The sequence below is a fragment of the Anopheles arabiensis genome, chromosome 3 (assembly GCF_016920715.1).
Source record: "Anopheles arabiensis isolate DONGOLA chromosome 3, AaraD3, whole genome shotgun sequence".
Lineage (NCBI taxonomy): Eukaryota > Metazoa > Arthropoda > Insecta > Diptera > Culicidae > Anopheles > Anopheles arabiensis.
The window spans coordinates 253,700-272,535 of NC_053518.1; the positions used below are offsets into that span (position 1 = coordinate 253,700).

Genomic DNA, 18,836 nt, shown 5'->3' on the forward strand with positions numbered 1-18,836 from the left:
TTTTTCCGCATACTGCTAACGGTTCGTCGAATCAATAACTTGTAGTTGCAATAGATGGCGCTACTGTCTATGGTTTGTGTCTAAGGTGGCTGTCGCTGAGATTGTTTGTAACATTTTTTTTTCATTCTTGTATCATTTCGCGTATTTCCGTAAAAAAATTGGATTACAAATTTTTTTGAAGTAAATTTTAAACACTGATAGGAAATAATTCTTTGGAACCCTTTTTTGAATTTTTTGAATTTCTTTCTTTCGTTTCGCTATTCAAGATATGTAGAGAAATGGTGTAGATGTTAAATAAAAAAATGTATAATTCAATTGCAATGCAGAACATTTGTAAGAACAATTAGAAATCACAATCGAGAATCAGTTCGAAAATGTTTTCTAAACGCAACCAGCTAACACAACTGATAACAACTGACAACAGAGCCGTACCGTAAAATTACTCAAAACCGCAAGACAGTTTCTGGTAGAAATCTACAGGACTCAGACCAGAAAAGGAAATAAATCGACAAAACGACAAATAAAATTACCTCCTTCATGCTAGTAACCCGACAATTAATCAATCATCGGTTTTGTTGTCTTTTATTTTTAATGGGTTTTTCCTTTCTCAATTTTGTTAGACTTCTTCTTCTCATCGATAGTTTTCTCCCCGCTAACTCCCAGCCGAACCTAGCGAAAGGGGTTGAAAACAATGAACCATGCTTTGTAAATTTTCTTTTCTACGCTCTAGTTGAAGTCTTCCTCTTCCTTCTTCAGTCACGTGGCTGATGTTAGGGTACGTTTCTCTTTACGCTTCCTTGTTCCTCGAGTTTGTTCTATTTACTGTTTCGTTTCATTATTCATTTCAACCATTTTATCGCCTGTTCTTTCTGCAATTGTCCTCGGCGGACTAACAAAAGTTCAATGCAAGGTAGACTAAGTATCCTGTATTACTCCAGCCCCAGTATGTACTGCTGCTGCAACGGAGTGTGTGTCTGTTTGGTTGTTTGATTGTTTGTTGTGTGTTATGTTATGTCAGGTGCAAATTGTGTTTGTTGTTTCTCTCTTTGTATTATTTATTCCTCCGTTGTACACACAACGGGTATATGGTTACACTTTAATTGTGGTAGTTTGTTGCATTTTGTGGTATCATTTCATTTATTTTATTTCGTTTAATGTAAAGGTATTTGTAATTAATTTGCTACGATAGTATACTATGGATGAAATGGAATTTTCTCCCCACCGTCCGATAAATATGCAGTTTAGTGTTGTCGTGTGCGACACTTTGTCAAACTTTTTGCCTCTTGTTTTTGTATGCATTCATAATAGATGTTTATGTTATATATATATATATATATATATATATATGGTATGGATTTCTTACTATACCTAAAAAAACTATTTACCTCTGAGCCAGTTTCTTGTCATGTTATCATGCGTGCGCGGTTTGTGCCGATCCGCGTCGATTAATTAGGGGAAGCAGTTTATACGATGAAATATGCCAAACGTGCATTAGCCTCTCCTACATAGATACGACCTTGCTGTATAATGGAGCCTCAATTTTGTGTAGTACATGTATATGCGCTTATTAAATTTCGTATGAATATAGACCTCAAATATATGAATATTTCAATGCATTAAATTCTCTTCATCATCATCAGTATCATCATTTAGCTGTGCCTTTCACATTTTTTTTTTAAATCGTGGTAGTAATGTATACGAGTTTACAACGAGCAATACATGGATGTCTTCTGCAATGGTAGCCATTCAACGTCTAGAAAAGTGAGTAGTAGTAAGAAGAGCAATACAGCAATTAACCGCCTCGTTTGTTGAAAACTGTTTGTGCTGCATAGTGGTACTGACGAAACGAAATGTCCACCGAACGTAACGGCAGCTGTTCGAAAGACACGCAAATGCTTAATGTGTGAGCCTAAGCGTGACTTTCAAACCTGCCAATGTACCTCTCCATTTTATCCTAAAACAACAGTGCGGTGCAACTTAGACAAAGCGGTGAAAGGTAAGATGGAATTGCTACTCATGTCGTGTCATCCGTTTTGCGGGAGATGCCCTGGAGCAGCGAGTTCTATCAAAAGCAGCGCTGTGTGATGTGCCTCATCAATGGGGAAAAAGGGGTTTTCTTTGATTTTTGCTTGTGTATCGTTAGAAATGATTGGTTGCGTTACAATAATTGGTAAGTACAATAATAATTAACACATATGGTACATTGATTTTTGTAGTATCCGGTATTTCGTGAGCCTTGGGACATGTTGTGCATGTTTTTTTTTGTGTGCGTCCAGGACGGGTCCTATCTCTCAAAATGCGCATGTATCGGTATCGGGGATGTGATGCTTTAGGCGGCCGCTTGAATGATGCCTCCCTGCTGATGCGACTGATCGCCACATGATGCAGCGCCCGGCTTGCAACCGACGACGGCTGCTGGAGAAGGTGCCTGCGTCACGCTACGCTTTTTCTTCGACACCATAAAGCGCTTCTGCGGCATGTATGCTAAAAGAAAACAAGTAATTAGAGGAAATTTGCTTTGACTTTGGCGGACACAAGAACAAAGTGAAAGAAAACGATTAAATGTATGCAAAACGCAGAACAAAACCATGCGATTGCGTATGTCATTCAACATAATCAATTAACTCGTGGTTACGATTAAAACGATCGGTTTGAGTAACAAAACAACAAAAAAGCGCCTCTAAAAAGCTATAAATCCCAGCGCGGTTCACCTATTCGCGATATTAAGATAACTGATTTAATTAACAACATTAATAAGTATATTATTAAGAGTTTATAGGCGCAACAAAATGTTCAAAAGATAACTCAAATCTGGTACTTTATCAGATTTAGCTTGTGTAATATGATGATCGTACATACACGTTCTTTAATCCTGTCACGTTTCGGTTCTCCTAATTTTCTGCAGTAACGCCTTATTTACTTATTATGTGTCTTTCGGGTGTTTTCAATAAATGTGTCACAATTGTTTTTATATGTACGGTGTGGCCTGAACTCTTCCGGGTATGTTGTTATGGTATGACCTGATTTGCTGAATGTGTTATAATGAATTAACACATTCATTAACTCGTACGACTTAACAACATGCCCATCATGGGTTCTAGCCCCGAATAGACCGTGCCCCCATACGTAGGACTGACTATCCTGCTATGGTAACAATAAGTAACTGAAAGCCAAGCTCACTTCACTAGTGGGTACAGGCAGGCCTTGACCGACAACGGTTGTTGTGCCAAAGAAGAAGAAGAAGTTATAATGAATGTGTTCCAATAGTGTGGATTGGCTTTCCGAAGTGTGTTACAATGTGTCTATAGCTGATAGTGTGGTTTATAATAAGTTCTGTATTGTAGATATGCTACACTTACTTAGCTCTGCTCCATTACTGCTGCTTACATTAAGTAACAACGCTTACCATTGATCGAGCCCACGGTTTTGCCATCGTTAAGCGCACCAAGCGCATCCAGATCGGCCATTGGAATACCCATGTAGTCAACCGATGGTTCCGTCCAACCGTTCATCCACTCGCCAGCATCATCGTACGCGTAACCATCGCCACCTGCACTGCCACCACCTCGCGCTCCGAGCAGCTGCTCCAGGGCCAGCGGTAGTGCAACGTCCGGATACATTCCATTTGGGGCGTAGGCCAACACATCGTTCGTCTGATCGTCCGGGATGTACTCGGGCAGGGGTGATAGCGGTCGGTAGGGATCGCGTGAATCCATCAGCGCAAGCAGCGAGAACACTTCGGCTGGTGACAACTTACCCGTGCTGCGCTTTAAGCTGGAACGAGAAAATGGCAGGGAAAAAAACTCACGTGAGTGGTATTGCTTTTGGTTATAATTAATAATTAATCCCACTAGGGGATTCAAAGAGCCTTTTGAAGATGGAAGGGATGCGCCAGTTGTGTGTTAAATAAAATCACATCACGAACAGCTTTCAAGAGCTTCTCTCAGCTTTATGCTAGCTTGGGTTTGCATTAATGTTCCTGAAAACATGAGCTTATACTGACACTACAGCTCCACTTGAAACCGTCGAAATTAATTACCAGCATTGTAATGCAATCACTGATAGGAAGCACACATAGGTATCAATTCCGCAAACTGGATTTGGACGACGAGAACGACAACGGGAGGACATTGGACGTGGATTGCAAAGCTGCTTTAAAAATTTTGTGCCAAAAATGATTCATTTTTACGAACAACAGGCGTGTGAGGAATCTTTCAACCACATGTGTTTCTGGCTGACATGTGTGAAGCTTCTGTACGAGAATATGTGTATGTATGGAATAATGTAACCTAAGCTAAGCTTTAGCACTTCGTTCAATTCGTTCCATATAGTAAAAAAAAATCTTCATCGCCTTGGGCAAAGCAATCCATCAATTCACTCCACAGGTGATCTTTCTCGACTGTCCTTCTCATCCCTCGAAAATCCATCTTCCAAATGGTTCCTAGCTTCAATCTGAGTTCATCGATAAAAGTGACATTCTCTTTTGCAATGGATGGCACAAGAAAGGCACAACGTCAACAGCAGCAGCAACGTGCCACTAAAAACCTGGTAGCCTTTCTGCCGAAATGAACATTTAATTCGATTGCCGAGTGGAGTGTGGTTCAATAATGGAATCCCGCAGCGTTATCATGTCGTGTAACGGTGGGCCGACCAGAGGCCGACTGAAATGGCCGTACCTTAATTCAATTCTAGATTTGCTGTCCAGCTATCTACTGGCATTGTCACTGGAGCAATGATGGGAGCGAATCAGGGCAGAGAATGGGATCAATCGTCTTCGATCCGTAACGAGAAGAAGAGGGGTCGCGGCATACGCCCTTCCCACACATGAAAATGGGCAGTGTGTTGGACAGAAAGCACCTGCCTAGTTAGCACAGCCGATCATTTGATTCGTTAGCAACAAACTAATAGCTGGATATCTGTTCACTCAAGTGTGCTCGCGTGCTGCTCTGTTGCAAGTTGACTCCGTTTTAATTAGGACATTCGACATCGTGCTGTGGCGTTGGTGTTAGAAAACAACAGTTAAGACGCTTCTTGGTGTGATAATTGATCACAGCACAATACACACCTTGCCAACCAATCCTTGGAAAAGTGCTGAAAGGTTAATGGGTTTAGTGCAAACAGCGCTGTCTGCACTCGAAGCAATAGGGGCAGCTTGGATGCATGCAAGGGGAAGCTTGGGTCTTGAGATACGGAAAGCAAAACAAAAATGGCACCTTTTCCAATAACAAACTTTCTCCCCATAAGCACCATTGCCGTCATGCATTACGATAACATGTCTTTTAAGATATCTAATTACTGTACTGTGTAATTCAGTAGTGATGGAGGATGATATCTTTACAGATAAACACACAAAGCTAGCTATTGTAGGGTACAATCAGGGAGGGATGACGAAGAAGAAATGGGTGACCCTTTCGTGTCTCCCATAGAGGTTCATTAGTGTGATGACAAGTGTGTTATTCTCCATGAAACACACACACACACACATACATACAATGCGGAACGTCTGTTCGGTCACTGTAATCAAGAAATCGTTGTCTAGCCTCTTGTAGCTCTTGGATTTTAGGGTTGAACTGTTTGTATCTTTTTTGATGTGGTGTGAACGACAACAAGTTGGACCTAGAATAATAAGGATGAGACATTTTGATAGAGAGATGTAAGTGTGCATTGTAGTTTTTATATTTTATACATCTTTCGAAGGATGTTTGTACTATACTACATTGTCTAATTCGCTCTCAAAAAGAAACACTCATGCTCATAATACAAAGCACATCGATTTGTCATTTAATTGTATCCCGAATCGATGCCACTAGACCGACCGATATACAACATCGGAACAGCTTTCTGAGGGTATCTTTCCTGCTAAACGCACATTCAAGCTTCGATACTCAAACAGTGCATTGATTCAGGAATAATTGCACCGTAAGCCCCTTGCGGGATATACAATCTTGTCGCATCTCAGGACACCGCTATTACTTACACAAAGCCCAATGGTCTGTTGCCTAGCCCCGACGCCAATAGTGTCCTGTTAACGACCTCACTTATCAACAGATTGATGAAACCCAATTACCAGAACGTGCGATATCAACGAGATGCATCAACAATGAGCGCGCGCGCCCGATAGTCCTTGTCCGTCCGATGTGTTGGTAGGCAGTTTGCCACTATGACCTCCCATGGCAATGTTTTCACCTGTACAGGGTTCGAATGTCTGCATCCTAATGGAGCACCAGGAACTGGTTGTTATTCAATTAAAAAATCAATTCACAACAAGCCCACCGTATCATCGATCGTACCGCACCGAACCGTTACGCATGAGAAACGCACAAACGCGAAAAGCAAAATCGTTTCGCAACGAATAATTTAAACCCACGAGGTAACCGACGTGGAATTGTTTCTTGCTTGTGCTTGCTTCCAATTGAAAAGGGAAAAGATTGCACAAACTCCTTACACATACACGCGCGCGCAAACACACCATGCCGTAAAGTTAGTTTTCGACGGGTTCTGTTTACCGTCGTATGGTGTTTATTTTATATCCCTCAAGGGAGTTATTGTATTATTCTTTTTTTGAGTTTCTCAGGCATATGCTCCGATAAAAACGAGCATCAGTCGTGAAATTACGGTCATTTGTGGTATAATCTGGAAAGCCAGCAGTCCGCATTGCTTAAAATTGTTTCTTGTGCGAAATAAAAATAAAATGTAACCGTTAATAGGAAAATCAAAAGCAAAAAATCGCAAATCAAAGGCAAGGACATTGGTTGAGCGTTAGCAAAAACAAAACGTAATCCACTTCACGTTTGTGCTGCATTTGTCATTACTCAGTAATCCGGCACTGGTAGTAAAGCACATAAGAAACCAACGACAAAAACACAAAGCGATTTTCTAATGTCTAAATCGTTTTTGTTGTGAATATAGTGTAGATGTATTAAACTGCCATTAGCTTGAGCACGACAAATGAGACAATTATGTAATGAACGATAATCTTAGTTGTACTATAAAATGGAAGCAATCTATTTAAATTAAAAGTAATATTAGTTTCTCTTATTAATATGTACATTGAAAAAATACATGTAGGTATTATATTTCCAACTAAATGGCACGTTACACTAAAATTCGCATTTAGTTAAGTATAGTATTTCAATTATGCTTTGCTTTTGAATTAACACTTTCTACAAAAAACTTAAAACATTTACATAACTTCAAAAACAGTAGTTCTAACGTTTTCTTATCCCATAAAAAATCCGGCAAAGCTAATTGCAATAGCTCCCTACGGGATAATTCGAGGAGCAAGCAGCAGACAAAAGGCGTCAACCGAAATTACGCTTTTGGGTTATGGCGGGTTTTCTTTTCAACCACTTATGCAAAGCGTTATCAAAAACAGGAACACAGGTAGGTACGCAAACCGGGACTAAGAGGCGCAAAAGCTCCACCTTGTGGCACAAGATTTGATCAAGAGTGGCTACTAATTGTATTCTGAGCGCGTGTCACCCTCCTTTTTTGCCCCGATTACGTTTACCGCGTTAGCAGCTTCGGTAGTTTGTTGTGCGAAAAGTGTTTTAAATTCTAAACCCGATGAAGGATGTGAAGCTAATTTAGGTTATCGTCACAGCAAGCGTAGCGGATTGGAAATTTCGAAACCATCTTTCGAGGTTATTCCCTTGAGGATTTCCATATGGAAATGTGACTCAGAATTGTCGGTTCGTTCCCACCTCCACCTGTCGCACCCCCTGATCCATTTTTCCTCTCTCAACCTTGTCAACCTGTTGCTGCTAATTACATAATTTACGCGCTCACTTTCTCCTGTAATCGAGTTGCGATGCTACTACCGAACGCTAATGGTTCCTGCCCAGCCACCACGCAGAAAGTACGAACTACATTCCATCATGACAACCCCAACATCCTTCTTCTTCCCCGTGTTATCATCATCATCGGTTGCCAGCGCGCTTCTTCGCAGCGGGAATACTGCACTGTATTCGCAAAAACGCGAACGGTCTCGTCAACGAAACGGTTCGGCCAGGCAATGGATAATTAACTAACTCGCTAATTAGAAATGATATATCACCAGGTGGCTGAATAATTAGGCCTGGTTGTTCGACATTGGAATGGGGTAATAGGGAAGGAAACAAATGGCAATGCAATCGTACTGTTTGGTTACGCTGCTTCCATCCATCAGACTCAACGCTTGTGCCGATAAAGCTGTTTGGTTATGGGCAAGTGGCACAACCGGTCTCAATCCTAAACGTAAACCAAACTGAACTGAAAGATCCGGTCAGATAGATCAAGTGCACTCGATTTGGATCGTTGGCGTTGATGGGAATCATAATTTACGATCGATCGAAGCTCGGGGGGACAAGGGGATGTAAATATTTGTATTCCACTTGACTGGATCTTGCCGGGTATGTTATGATGGGTGAAGCAAGGAAGAAACGGAGAGCAACAGGGAATAGTAATCCTATTTGAGAGTGAACTTACGCTTATAGTACGCTCTTCTTGTACGTACGAAACTGCACCAGTAAGAGGGCACAAATCGATCGCAAGTACCTTAGGGGTAAATTTGTGGCGTACTAGAAGATTAAAATCATGTTTCCGTATGTGTGGGAAGGGTCTATAAATTTATATTTGCTGCATTTAAAAACAAAATGCACAAATATCTTTAAAGAGAGCATCAACTTCAACTATCGGGAATAACATATCCCGGCACTGTGTAAAAGTGTGAAACCATGTGGCCAACATCCATCATTTCGCCCAGCTGCGTACGTTATGTGACTACCATAAACAACATTATGTACATGCTGCAACGCCCTAAAAGACACTCGAGCGTGTGGACACTGTCTCGGATTGACACCCGGATCTAGGATCTAGGAGGAGGTGTAGTGGCATAAAAGGAAAATCACCCCAAGCACCAAGCACACACAACAAGAGAAAATGCATTTGCTTACACCACTGTGCACGAGTTATGATGGTAGCCGCCATCGGTAGCACCATTAGTGGATAGAGAAGGACGTAGTACTGTGCTTTCTGTTTTCTCTTTATTTTGTTGCATTCCTTGAGTATGTCGTTCGAGATGCTTTTCGCCAACAACAGGTGGGACCAGTGGGAAGGAACAAAAAAGCAGTGGAACCAATGGAGAGGAGCGCTTGGCTTGCGGTCGGTTGCTTTGTTGATTTCCCCAGAGACAGAGACAGAGAAAGGAAGTTTTAGTATACTGTCGGTCAAAAAAAAGAAAAAAGGCATTCACTGTTTTGTGTGATTTGCATTTTTGGGAAGAAAAACGACAAACAGTGCCCGCAAAAAATAACCCTCCGAACATTTGGCAACGACTTTTGACAGGATTGGGTGCATCTGCATGTACACCCTCTTCGTGACAGACAGAGGTGTCTAATTTTGTCCCATTTGCTTCCAACGAATGATGATTATGGGGCATCGAAAAGGAACGGGAGCGTGTTAACTTTTCCCTATTATAGTTGAACAAACCAAACGAAAAGGAGCAATTGGGAATTCATAAGGGATACATTCTAGAAGAGTTGAGTTTTGGTGTAAAGACAAACTTTACACTTCAACCATGAATACAATAGCACTAACCATTAGATAATAAAGGCTTGCATCTGCAAAGTGATACGACTTCAAAAAGGAAAGCAAGAGATTTTATTGAAAAAATACAACAATATGCAACACATTAACTAACATAAAGTATGAGCATTGAGCGTAGCTATTATTCATTGTTCAACAATTCGCTCATCCCTGTCCATTGCAGTTTCATTTTACACCTCAACCTATACCCGTGTATGTCAGGAGAAAATAATATTAATATTTCTAATCAATTACACACCGACAGGTAAACGTGATTCCATTCACGTTTCATAATTACAGCACGGCTTTGTTTCTAACGCACGGTCATGCAAAGCGGCAACAACTACTATCCCAGCAACAACAACCAGTAGCTTGTTGCGAAATGGATGGAGACGCCTGGTGATTGTGGTGCTGCTGCTGCTCGAGCCAGGATTTACCGATAATGGTGCGTTTGTGCGCCTTTTGTGCAGCCATTCCGGGGGCTGTGTTTTGCATATCTTTATCGGACTACCAGCAAAGTTCCATCCTTCCTGTCGCCTGTCGTTCGCAGCTTACGAGTAGTTGTATTAATTCGTACCGTCTGTTTCTGACTTCGCGTTTGCTAACAGGGAGGCTGTTTTTTTCTGCAGCTTTCCATCACTTAATGAATTCAAATGAAGCTCTTAATTATCATCACCCAGCCAGCCAAAAAGGGAGAGATAATAGTTGTTTCGTGGAGCATTGCTAATGTTCCTTGTGTGTGTGTGTGAGTGTGTTTTTTTTTAATTTACTCGAAAGGTTTCCTGTTTCGTCCGCAGTCTTGAGAATGGAACAACAAAACATTCAGCTGGTGCGTACACAATGGGGTCATGACGCAATGGAACGGATATAAAAGTCAATCATCCGCAAGTTTAGTGCCGTGATGTGAGACTGGCACACAGAAGGTGCTGTAATTGGGTTGCCCAAACAACTGCTGACGTGTTCGGCGGCGTAGTACTGACGATTGTGACGAAATATTCCACCCCATCGGTGCGTTTGACGGTCATACAAAGCTTTGCACCGGTGAAATGCTCCCCAAAATCTTCAATACCCTCGAGGAAAGTTTTAGAGCACAAGGTTCGTGTTTGTCAGATCGGATGCCTACGGTGATGCTGGATACTGACGAAACATGTTCGCAAAAATCCTTGCGTATAAGGATAAGTTGCACCTGGAGACGAAGCTTAAAGCCTGTATGGATGAATCATGAGGTAGGGAGGAGTGGGGGGCTGATAACAGATCCGTTCACGATCAAACAATATCAACAGGAAGAAGAAGAGAAGAGGCAAAAAAACATACACAACCACCGACATGTTGTAAAATCGGACGTTTTTGGGATCGATTTACTCGAAGCCTTTAAATTCTTCTACCAATGCCAGGCTATTGCTACCGTACCATATGGCTGCCACTGTGGAATGCGACCGGAATGCAAAGCGTACGTCAGGCACTTGCGTCTCTTCTCTCATTCCCCCTCCAGCTTACCAGCATGTGCGCGAGAAGGTTCCTGTTGCTTATCAAAATGGTTCTCAAGCGATGAAGCGATAGAGGAAGAATTGCTGGTACCGCTGCCATCCAAACATTACTCCCTTGGAAAAACGAAGCATCCGTAAAGCCTCTTTACTTGCTGCAGCCTACCATATATACGTGTGTGCGTATGAGTTTGTAGGAAAGCCACAGCATCGCAAGCGGCAACAAGCTACCGATGACAAGAATTCGATTTTATGGAACCTTTCCTGCCCTCCGACACAATTCGTTTTACATTTAGGAGCAATATTTAAAACCCGTCACGCTTTCGCAATCTCTCTGTCTCTCTCTATCTATCTATGTCTCTTTCTTCTTCTCTCTGTCTTTGCTGTAGTGAGTGCGGTAAGCTTATCCTTACTTCAGCTGAATGGTCCCAAAAGTAGGAAAAAGAGGAAGCCCAAGTTTTCGAGTGGCAGTTATCGCTGATTTCGAGCGTCGGGTTCGTTCGCACGATGGATAAGGAATGCTGGACTTTTAAATCTTGGCTTTGCAACAAATTCACACACACACACACACACACACACACACACACACACACACACACAAACGTGCATACACAAACAGAAAGCCATGGAGACACTTTAACATACTTTTGGACAGTTGTTTTTTTGGTAATTGGTACAAAATGCTTACTCATCAGCATAATGGCAGTGATATCGCATCGAAACGAATATTATCTTCTTTAAACAACTTAAAAAAGCTTATGCTGCAGCTCCCTCACTCCGAATGCTTTGCTGATGAAAGCAACACGCTGTCGACAGCTTAAATTACAGCAATAACCATTTTGCATTCATGACACACGCTTGACACGCGCTCGTTTGCATTGATTGATTCTAAACAATTGCGCTGGAGCATCAACAAATCGGTGCCTCGCTCTGTTTTCAGATGCCGATTATTTGCATCAATTTGCATCACTTATCCGTCGCGTTCGGTTCGGTTGGCTCCATAAGCTTTAAGGATAGGACAGAAGACAAATAAAATAACTATCAACTATCGCTTCCACGTGGCGAAAGCAGCGTCACTACTTGCTAATGATGTTTCACGGAATAAATCAACGTCCGGATGTTTGTATCGTGTCGAAACGGGAGGTTGGCTGCAAATTGGTTTCTTAGTACACCGCTGGAGTAGAGTTTTTGAATTTCATAACATTTTTCATATGTTTTGTCTCCCTCCCATCAGATGAGATGGGAATCAGAAAACATAGTGTTTTCTTATTTTCGTCTCGCACTTCACCACCACATCATATACAGCGATTAGGGCAGCACACTTATCACCTACTGTGCGCTGCTCGGAAGATTATTAATATTAATGCGATCTGCATCCCATATTTTGCCATCATGGGGCCATCCCCCATCTTACAGCTCTGCATAACATTGACGAAATGTGGAGCAGGGCATATGAGGGGGGAGATAATATGTTTCCCTTTCCTTTTTCAATCCAGCATAAATCAGACTCTTCTAAAGAATTTTGTTCAATGGGGCGTATGAAATAAAAAATACGAAAACGGCAATCTTTCGACGAGCTAGCAACAGTGTCAGCTCATGGGTCAGTCAACAGGGACAGCGGTGAGTGCGATCTGTTCGGTCACATTTGTTCGAAAGGACGTTTGACATATTTTGCTCTTGGAAAGCTACGAACGAACGAAAGCAGCAAAAAGAATACAATTTCAGCCCGCAACTAGGTGGTGAAATGATTGACGTCAATTGAATACAGTATGACACAGGGTGGCAAAGAAAAAGAGTATTATGAAACCTCTCTCGCCGTCCTTTGGTGACCCAATGCCGCCTGATCGGAGGGGGGCTCTCCCGAAAATAACACATCGGACGATTACACACGCAAATCTGATTGTGTGGAAAATCAGTGAGCAAAACGCATTGAAGCAATAAAGCTTTAAATTGGTAGTTTAAATGCATAGCTCACATACGACTAGTACGATTAAATTATCATAAAATTGAGAAAAATAGTTTCAGCAAAAAAAGCAATTCAGTCCAGGAAAAAGCTAGTGTACGCCATCGAGTTGTGACTTAAGGAACTTGTAATGAAATCGAAAGATACAACGATGCCACTCGAGAATTGTGTTTGGCGATTTTTGCACAGTTTCTTCTATGTTTGTTTCCGATATGCCTCTTTCACTACCGAGCATCACCTCCCTCGAGAAAGCAAACGCACCGTACACTTTATTGACAAACGATGCCGTACCGCACGAGGGCGTCTGTGTACCATTTGTCCCTACTATGTCCCAGTGGTCGAGGTTTGTTTTGCTACTGATTGAGACTAATGCTAAGGACAAGCAAAGACAGGCAAGACCAATCCAGGATGGTTGTACAGCAACATCGATTACTGACTTTATAGGAAATGTTACATCACGATGCGAGCCATAATTCTCTTGGCATTGTCTTTGAACGACATTAAAGATTGGAAGAATATCGTATAAAATCAATTTAACTCAATTCAAGTGGCTGTGGGAAAACGGTCACTTTACGCAAAACAAGATGCTTAGCTTTCTTTAATGCGATGAAATTGGTTAAGAGACGTGGAAAAAGAAACTGAAAGAGCTATTTTCTTGAGGTTGAAGCTAACGATTGGTTAAATAACTATTTTTATCATCCATGGGATATGAAGCTTTCCACTTAAATGAAGCTATGTTGGTAGTGGCAAATATGCTATGGTAGTGGCAAATATGCGGTAATTTAGTGCATCTGTTTTTCTAACAAATCAGCAAGTTATTTATGAAGAAGTTATATGTTAGTAAGTTATATGAGGAAGGATAGTTATGACTCAATTTAAAGAAATAAAGTAAATCCATTCCGAAATGTATCAAATCATTAATTATAATTCAACAAAACTACAAACAGAAGCAATTAATTATATGAAGCCAATGTTCCACCACTAAAGTAAGCCATTCATTCGGCAAGCGGTATCACTTAACTCGAGCAACAAACCATCTTGCAACTACCAGGCAAACCCACAGCCAATTCGAACTATTGTTAAAAATTCGTTTAAAACTTTCACTCCGCAAGATAAATACTACCACCTGCACTTACCGCATCTGATGGGAATACGATTTCGCCGGCCCAGTTGCCAAAGTACGCTTCTTCCGTTCCGTACCGTAGGCACCGCCAGAGCCGTGCATTCTCACCGGGTACCCACCGGACACTGGTCTGCCGATGAACAGAGGATTGTACGGCGAAGGTTGACGGCTCAGCAGGTTCTGCAGTACGTCGTACGTCCGCTGTTGCTGTTGCTGCTGGTTAAACCGGTCGAAAGGACCCGGCTCGATAGGTGCATCGAACAGTTCCAACGGATACGGCATCCCCGGCAGCGGTACGTCCACATCTTCCCACACTCCGTTCTGGGGAATCGAATTACCGGAAAAGTCGTTCCGAAGTTCGGCCTCCCGATAGAGCAACGGGTTCACTGGAAAGAGAAAGAAGCGGGAGAGAGACGAATGGAAATGAGTTTGAATTGCACAGGAAGCAAACCGAGCGCCGGCAGGTGAGTTACACTTTGAATGAAGTTTCGCTAGACAATCATCATTTAAATCTTCGCCTACCTCCACGTTTCTGAGGGTTCGATGGACCGGCCCGATCGTCGCCGTACATAGCATCGTCCGTGGTCAACCGGTTCTGTCCCGGGGAAGCCGTAACTTCCCGATGGCCTGCAATGCAGTTCGGAGTATAAGAAGTAAGAGAGAATACTTCAGTTCCATGGAGAGTTTGACTCATTCATTATCGATAAAATCATGCTAACTGATGTGTATTGGAATTGGATTGTGTATTTAGTAAAATAGAAACCAAACAAGTATTACAAGACTTTGGTATAAAAATCTCATTTCAATTCCAAATACTCGCTTTCTGTTTTAGTACAAAGCACAGATTGGAACTTCAGGTTGCAGCTCATAAAAGGCGGGAAGCTACCACTGTAGATGCTGCAGGGCTAATGCATATTTAATGTAATATTTTATCCCAGGATCAAGGGGCAAGGTCAGAGTCAGCAGAACGGCACGTCGTCAAAACATCGTAACGAAACCAAGCTCTGCAAGGGCAGCTTGTAGCGAAAGGTGTTTGCATCGTTGTATTGTTTTTTTTATTAAGTTAATTTTATCCTCCGGAACATGGATAATTCCATCTTTGTGGTCTAATTTTGGAGGGCTTATTGCGGTGTCGTTAAATCCATGACGTTGTTGTAAAGCTTGTAGGGAAAGCTATAGGTTTTATTCATTGATAATGTTTGTTTTTTTTAACACCGTGTTATCTTCGAAGGTATTTTATTATCACATTCGACCATATCAGCAGCAATTCTAAAGAATGATTGGTTGCGGTTAAATGGGGAAAATTACACATTACCACATTTTAAAAGTAGTAATAAATATATCGATCATTCAAGCAGCCATATTTTATTACCAATGACGCACCAATATTATAAAAGTTATAACTGTGTTCCATTTTATAATTCTCTCGTGGAAAGAACTTAGTGTTCTGGTGCAGGTGTCTCCGGCTCGGGTGTGGGTTCCTCTGTGGGTTCGGGTGTAGCACCCACGTTAGGTGGTACTGGGGCTTCCTCTGCGACCGGAATCAAATTGCCATTGCAAGTCTGTTCAAGCTGTAGCAATCCCAGCTGCAGCGCGGACCTCAACATCTGCTCGCCCAACGTCATGCAGTTGATGTAGTTCAGGCGAATGTTCTCCAGCATGTTGGAGAGCCCAGCGACAGCATCAAGCACTTCGCTACCGATGTGCGTTGGGTAATCCTCTAGCCGGAACACGCGGTTCTCCAGCTTCGAGATGATGCGCTGAGGATCGAAAAACACATTCTCGTCGCGGAACTCCTCAAACAGTCCGACACCGACGTAACGCGCCTCGTCCGTGTCTAGCAGCTCGTAGAAAGCTTTTACGGTTGTTACGAGGGAATCACCGGCGTTGGTAATACAGGTACTGTAGGACACACCGGCCAGGTTCATGTTAACCTCAGCACTCTGGCGAAGGAAGCTCAGACACTGCTGATTGACGGAAAGCGGTTGGCCATTGATCTGGGTTATCAAATCCTGCTCCTGCCTGATGGAGGTCGCGAGGTAGTTACTCTTGATCATAATGATGTCTCTGTGGAATTCGTCGATTCGTGCAGAGCTCGCCATACGTGCATCCGCCACCTGGTTGATCACATAGTCCTGGATTTGACGGTACATCGGGTACACTTGGTACATTTTATCGATCACAGCCACCGTTAGTGGACGCTGGGCCCAAGCAACCTGCAAAGCATCATGTTTGGAAAAATGTTACAAAACTAAAGTTTAACTCAATTTCTTGCCACTCAAAGTACTTACGCTTGCAAAAAGCACCACCAAAAGAAGCTTCATTTTGAATGTTTTAAAATCTCGTCAACAACCTGTTGCTTCTAGGAATGGATATCTGTGAATAACTTTCTCAGTCTAGTGAAACAGGCGCTTTATACGGTGCCGTAGGTTTAGAGATTCGGCATCCAAATCAACAACTTTATCGTTTACGAATTATCGTGCGCTTATCAATTTGGGTTTAATCTTTGCATTTTAGATTTTTATTGACTGATAAAACAAAAACCAGTCGCGAAAGGTGTTTTGCAGTCACAACACCACGATGTTACAGCTTTCGATACACGGATTATTTACAATTGCACACGGTCATGCTCGAGCATGCTCTGCCCTCACTGGAGACCTGGTCACGGATGTCTGCTAATCCAAAGGCAGGAAGTCGCGGATTACAACGTTTGCAAGAGTGAGAGTATGAGGTTTGCAAATCAATTCCTGATATTTGGACGGCAATGTTGCGACATCTTTATGGCAATGTCTTGCACTCGTTGCCAGGGTGCTCTGAAAATGGACTGTTTTAGCGCTATTGCTAAAGATAAATGGAACAAAAACAATAATTCACTCAGTGAGGACACAGACCAAACTCAATTTTACAATATCTTCTCGATAGCTTGCTTTCTTCTATCAAGGGAAGCCGCACACTCACGCCCAATTGTAAAAATCAATCAATCACAATTTTTGAATTATGCGCCAACATGTGTGCCTGCATATGTCGACCTTCGGCACATTTCCAACAAGGTGCGAAAGGTGTAAAGAACGCATGTATGGTAGAATTTTTCGCAAGTAGGTGGGTTCAAACCCGGTGTGGCTTTAGGTCCAGCGGGAATCCACCTGAAAGCGTGGAAAGTTTCAGTTGCTAACGGCTGAAGGCAAAAACAGCAAAAAAGATCAAATGGAACTTTTGTAAACTTTGTTTCGCTTCACATGATGGATCTCTATTTTTTCTGAAAGCCTATTTATGCATCACCATCATCAAGCATCACCTATATGTAGAAGACTTCAAAGCATTTTCCTTTTATTTATGACAGCTGCCTGTTGGTTAGTATAAAATTCAATGATACAGGGAATCAAATTTCGGTGCTCCTTAAAGCGCTCTCTATCTACGCAGCCACTGTCGTCGTGGGAATAGGTTCCTCTAGCTGGCCCAGGCACACCTGAGCAACCTGAGTGCGGGCAATCTCCAGCACACTTCGGAGCAGTTGCATACCATCCTCTAGACATTCGTCGTAGCCCGTCTTTACCTCCTTTAGCTCCTGCTCGAACTCGACTATCATATCGAACAGCTCGGTGGCGATAAAGGTCGGATTTTCGCGAAGTTCCTCCAACTTTTCGGACAACTTTTTCATCAGCTCTGCCGGAGCGTGGAAAATGTTCTCTCCTCGAAACACCCCAAACAGTCCACTGCCCGTATACTGTGATTCGTCCTGCTGAATCGTCTTGTAAAACTCCGACACAATACCAGCCAACGAATCGTCCACCCGTACGATACAGTTAGTGTACGAAACGCCAACCAGGTTCACGTTCATATCGACGCTGCTGCGCACAAATCCGAGACACGTTCGATCCACTGTTTCCGGCTGCCGATCGAGAATCATCAACACACCCAGCTCCTCTTCGATCGTGTTGCTTACGTACTGATCTTTTGAGGTAAGGACATCGGTATGGAAGTTAAAGATAACTTGGGAGCTGTTCAGCCGTGCCTCTGTCAGCTGGTTGATGGCGTAGTCCTGAATTTCTCGGTAGCGCGGTTGCAGCTCCTTCAGCGCGCTCATCACTTCGAGCGAAGGTTCTCGCTGGGCTAGGGCCAATCCAAACAACGGAACTAGCAAAACAAACACTGCCTTTACCGACATTTTGAACTGAAGTGAATTTGTGCGCAAGGAAACTGATAAAGCGTTATGGTGAGCGTTCGATGATGTCTACTTGGATTATAATGCGTTCATCATCGTTCTACAGTTCATTTTATAGTCAAATATCGGACATCTCAGTTGGCCTATCGTGCATTATTCAATTCCCATGGAATTGAATTTCTTTGTGCAATATTCAATCAATGCAATCAGTTGTATTCAGATGCAACGACTTATCAGGATGACAGAGTTATCAATTCATCAGACGCAGATCGGACAGGTGGGCTTGGTTTCTGGGTCAATTTGTACTTCCGTATCGCTCCTTGCTGTCATGTGGGATTTGCAATTTGACACGTGCAATCTTAAGGAAGGTCTAGTTGATTCACACGCTCCGGCTTCAGTTCAATAACACCCCCACCATCTTTGTGTGTGTCAGTTGCAATTAGCTCAGATCTCCCTTCTGGATTGTTTTGAAATCATGTACGATTGCAAGGATATTGGAACGTAAGTGCAGTGGGAGGTCCCATGCAATGGTGGTGGCTT

At 42.5% G+C, this 18,836-nt stretch overlaps 2 protein-coding genes across 4 annotated transcripts in view; both read right to left on the minus strand.

Moving 5' to 3' along the window:
- Positions 1–284: 284 nt before the first annotated feature.
- The window catches only part of LOC120900331, a 30,479-nt gene continuing 11,927 nt past the window's right edge, over positions 285–18,836 (minus strand). For 2 of the 3 annotated variants that reach the window (XM_040307179.1, XM_040307181.1), the window contains exons 3-6: positions 14,657–14,761; positions 14,148–14,520; positions 3,407–3,774; positions 285–2,484 (exon numbers count right to left, since the gene is read on the minus strand). In XM_040307179.1, coding sequence (XP_040163113.1) covers positions 2,330–2,484; positions 3,407–3,774; positions 14,148–14,520; positions 14,657–14,761 — 1,001 coding nt within the window. In that variant the 3' untranslated portion in view covers positions 285–2,329. The remainder of the gene's footprint in view (positions 2,485–3,406; positions 3,775–14,147; positions 14,521–14,656; positions 14,762–18,836) is intronic. The other variant, XM_040307182.1, reaches the window with a different exon arrangement.
- On the minus strand, positions 15,469–16,555 carry LOC120900333. The gene is made up of 2 exons (XM_040307184.1): positions 16,426–16,555; positions 15,469–16,350 (listed from the first exon to the last, which is right to left on the minus strand). Exons 1-2 carry the CDS (start codon positions 16,456–16,458, stop codon positions 15,574–15,576), a joined length of 810 nt encoding a protein of 269 aa, XP_040163118.1. The 5' UTR covers positions 16,459–16,555; the 3' UTR covers positions 15,469–15,573.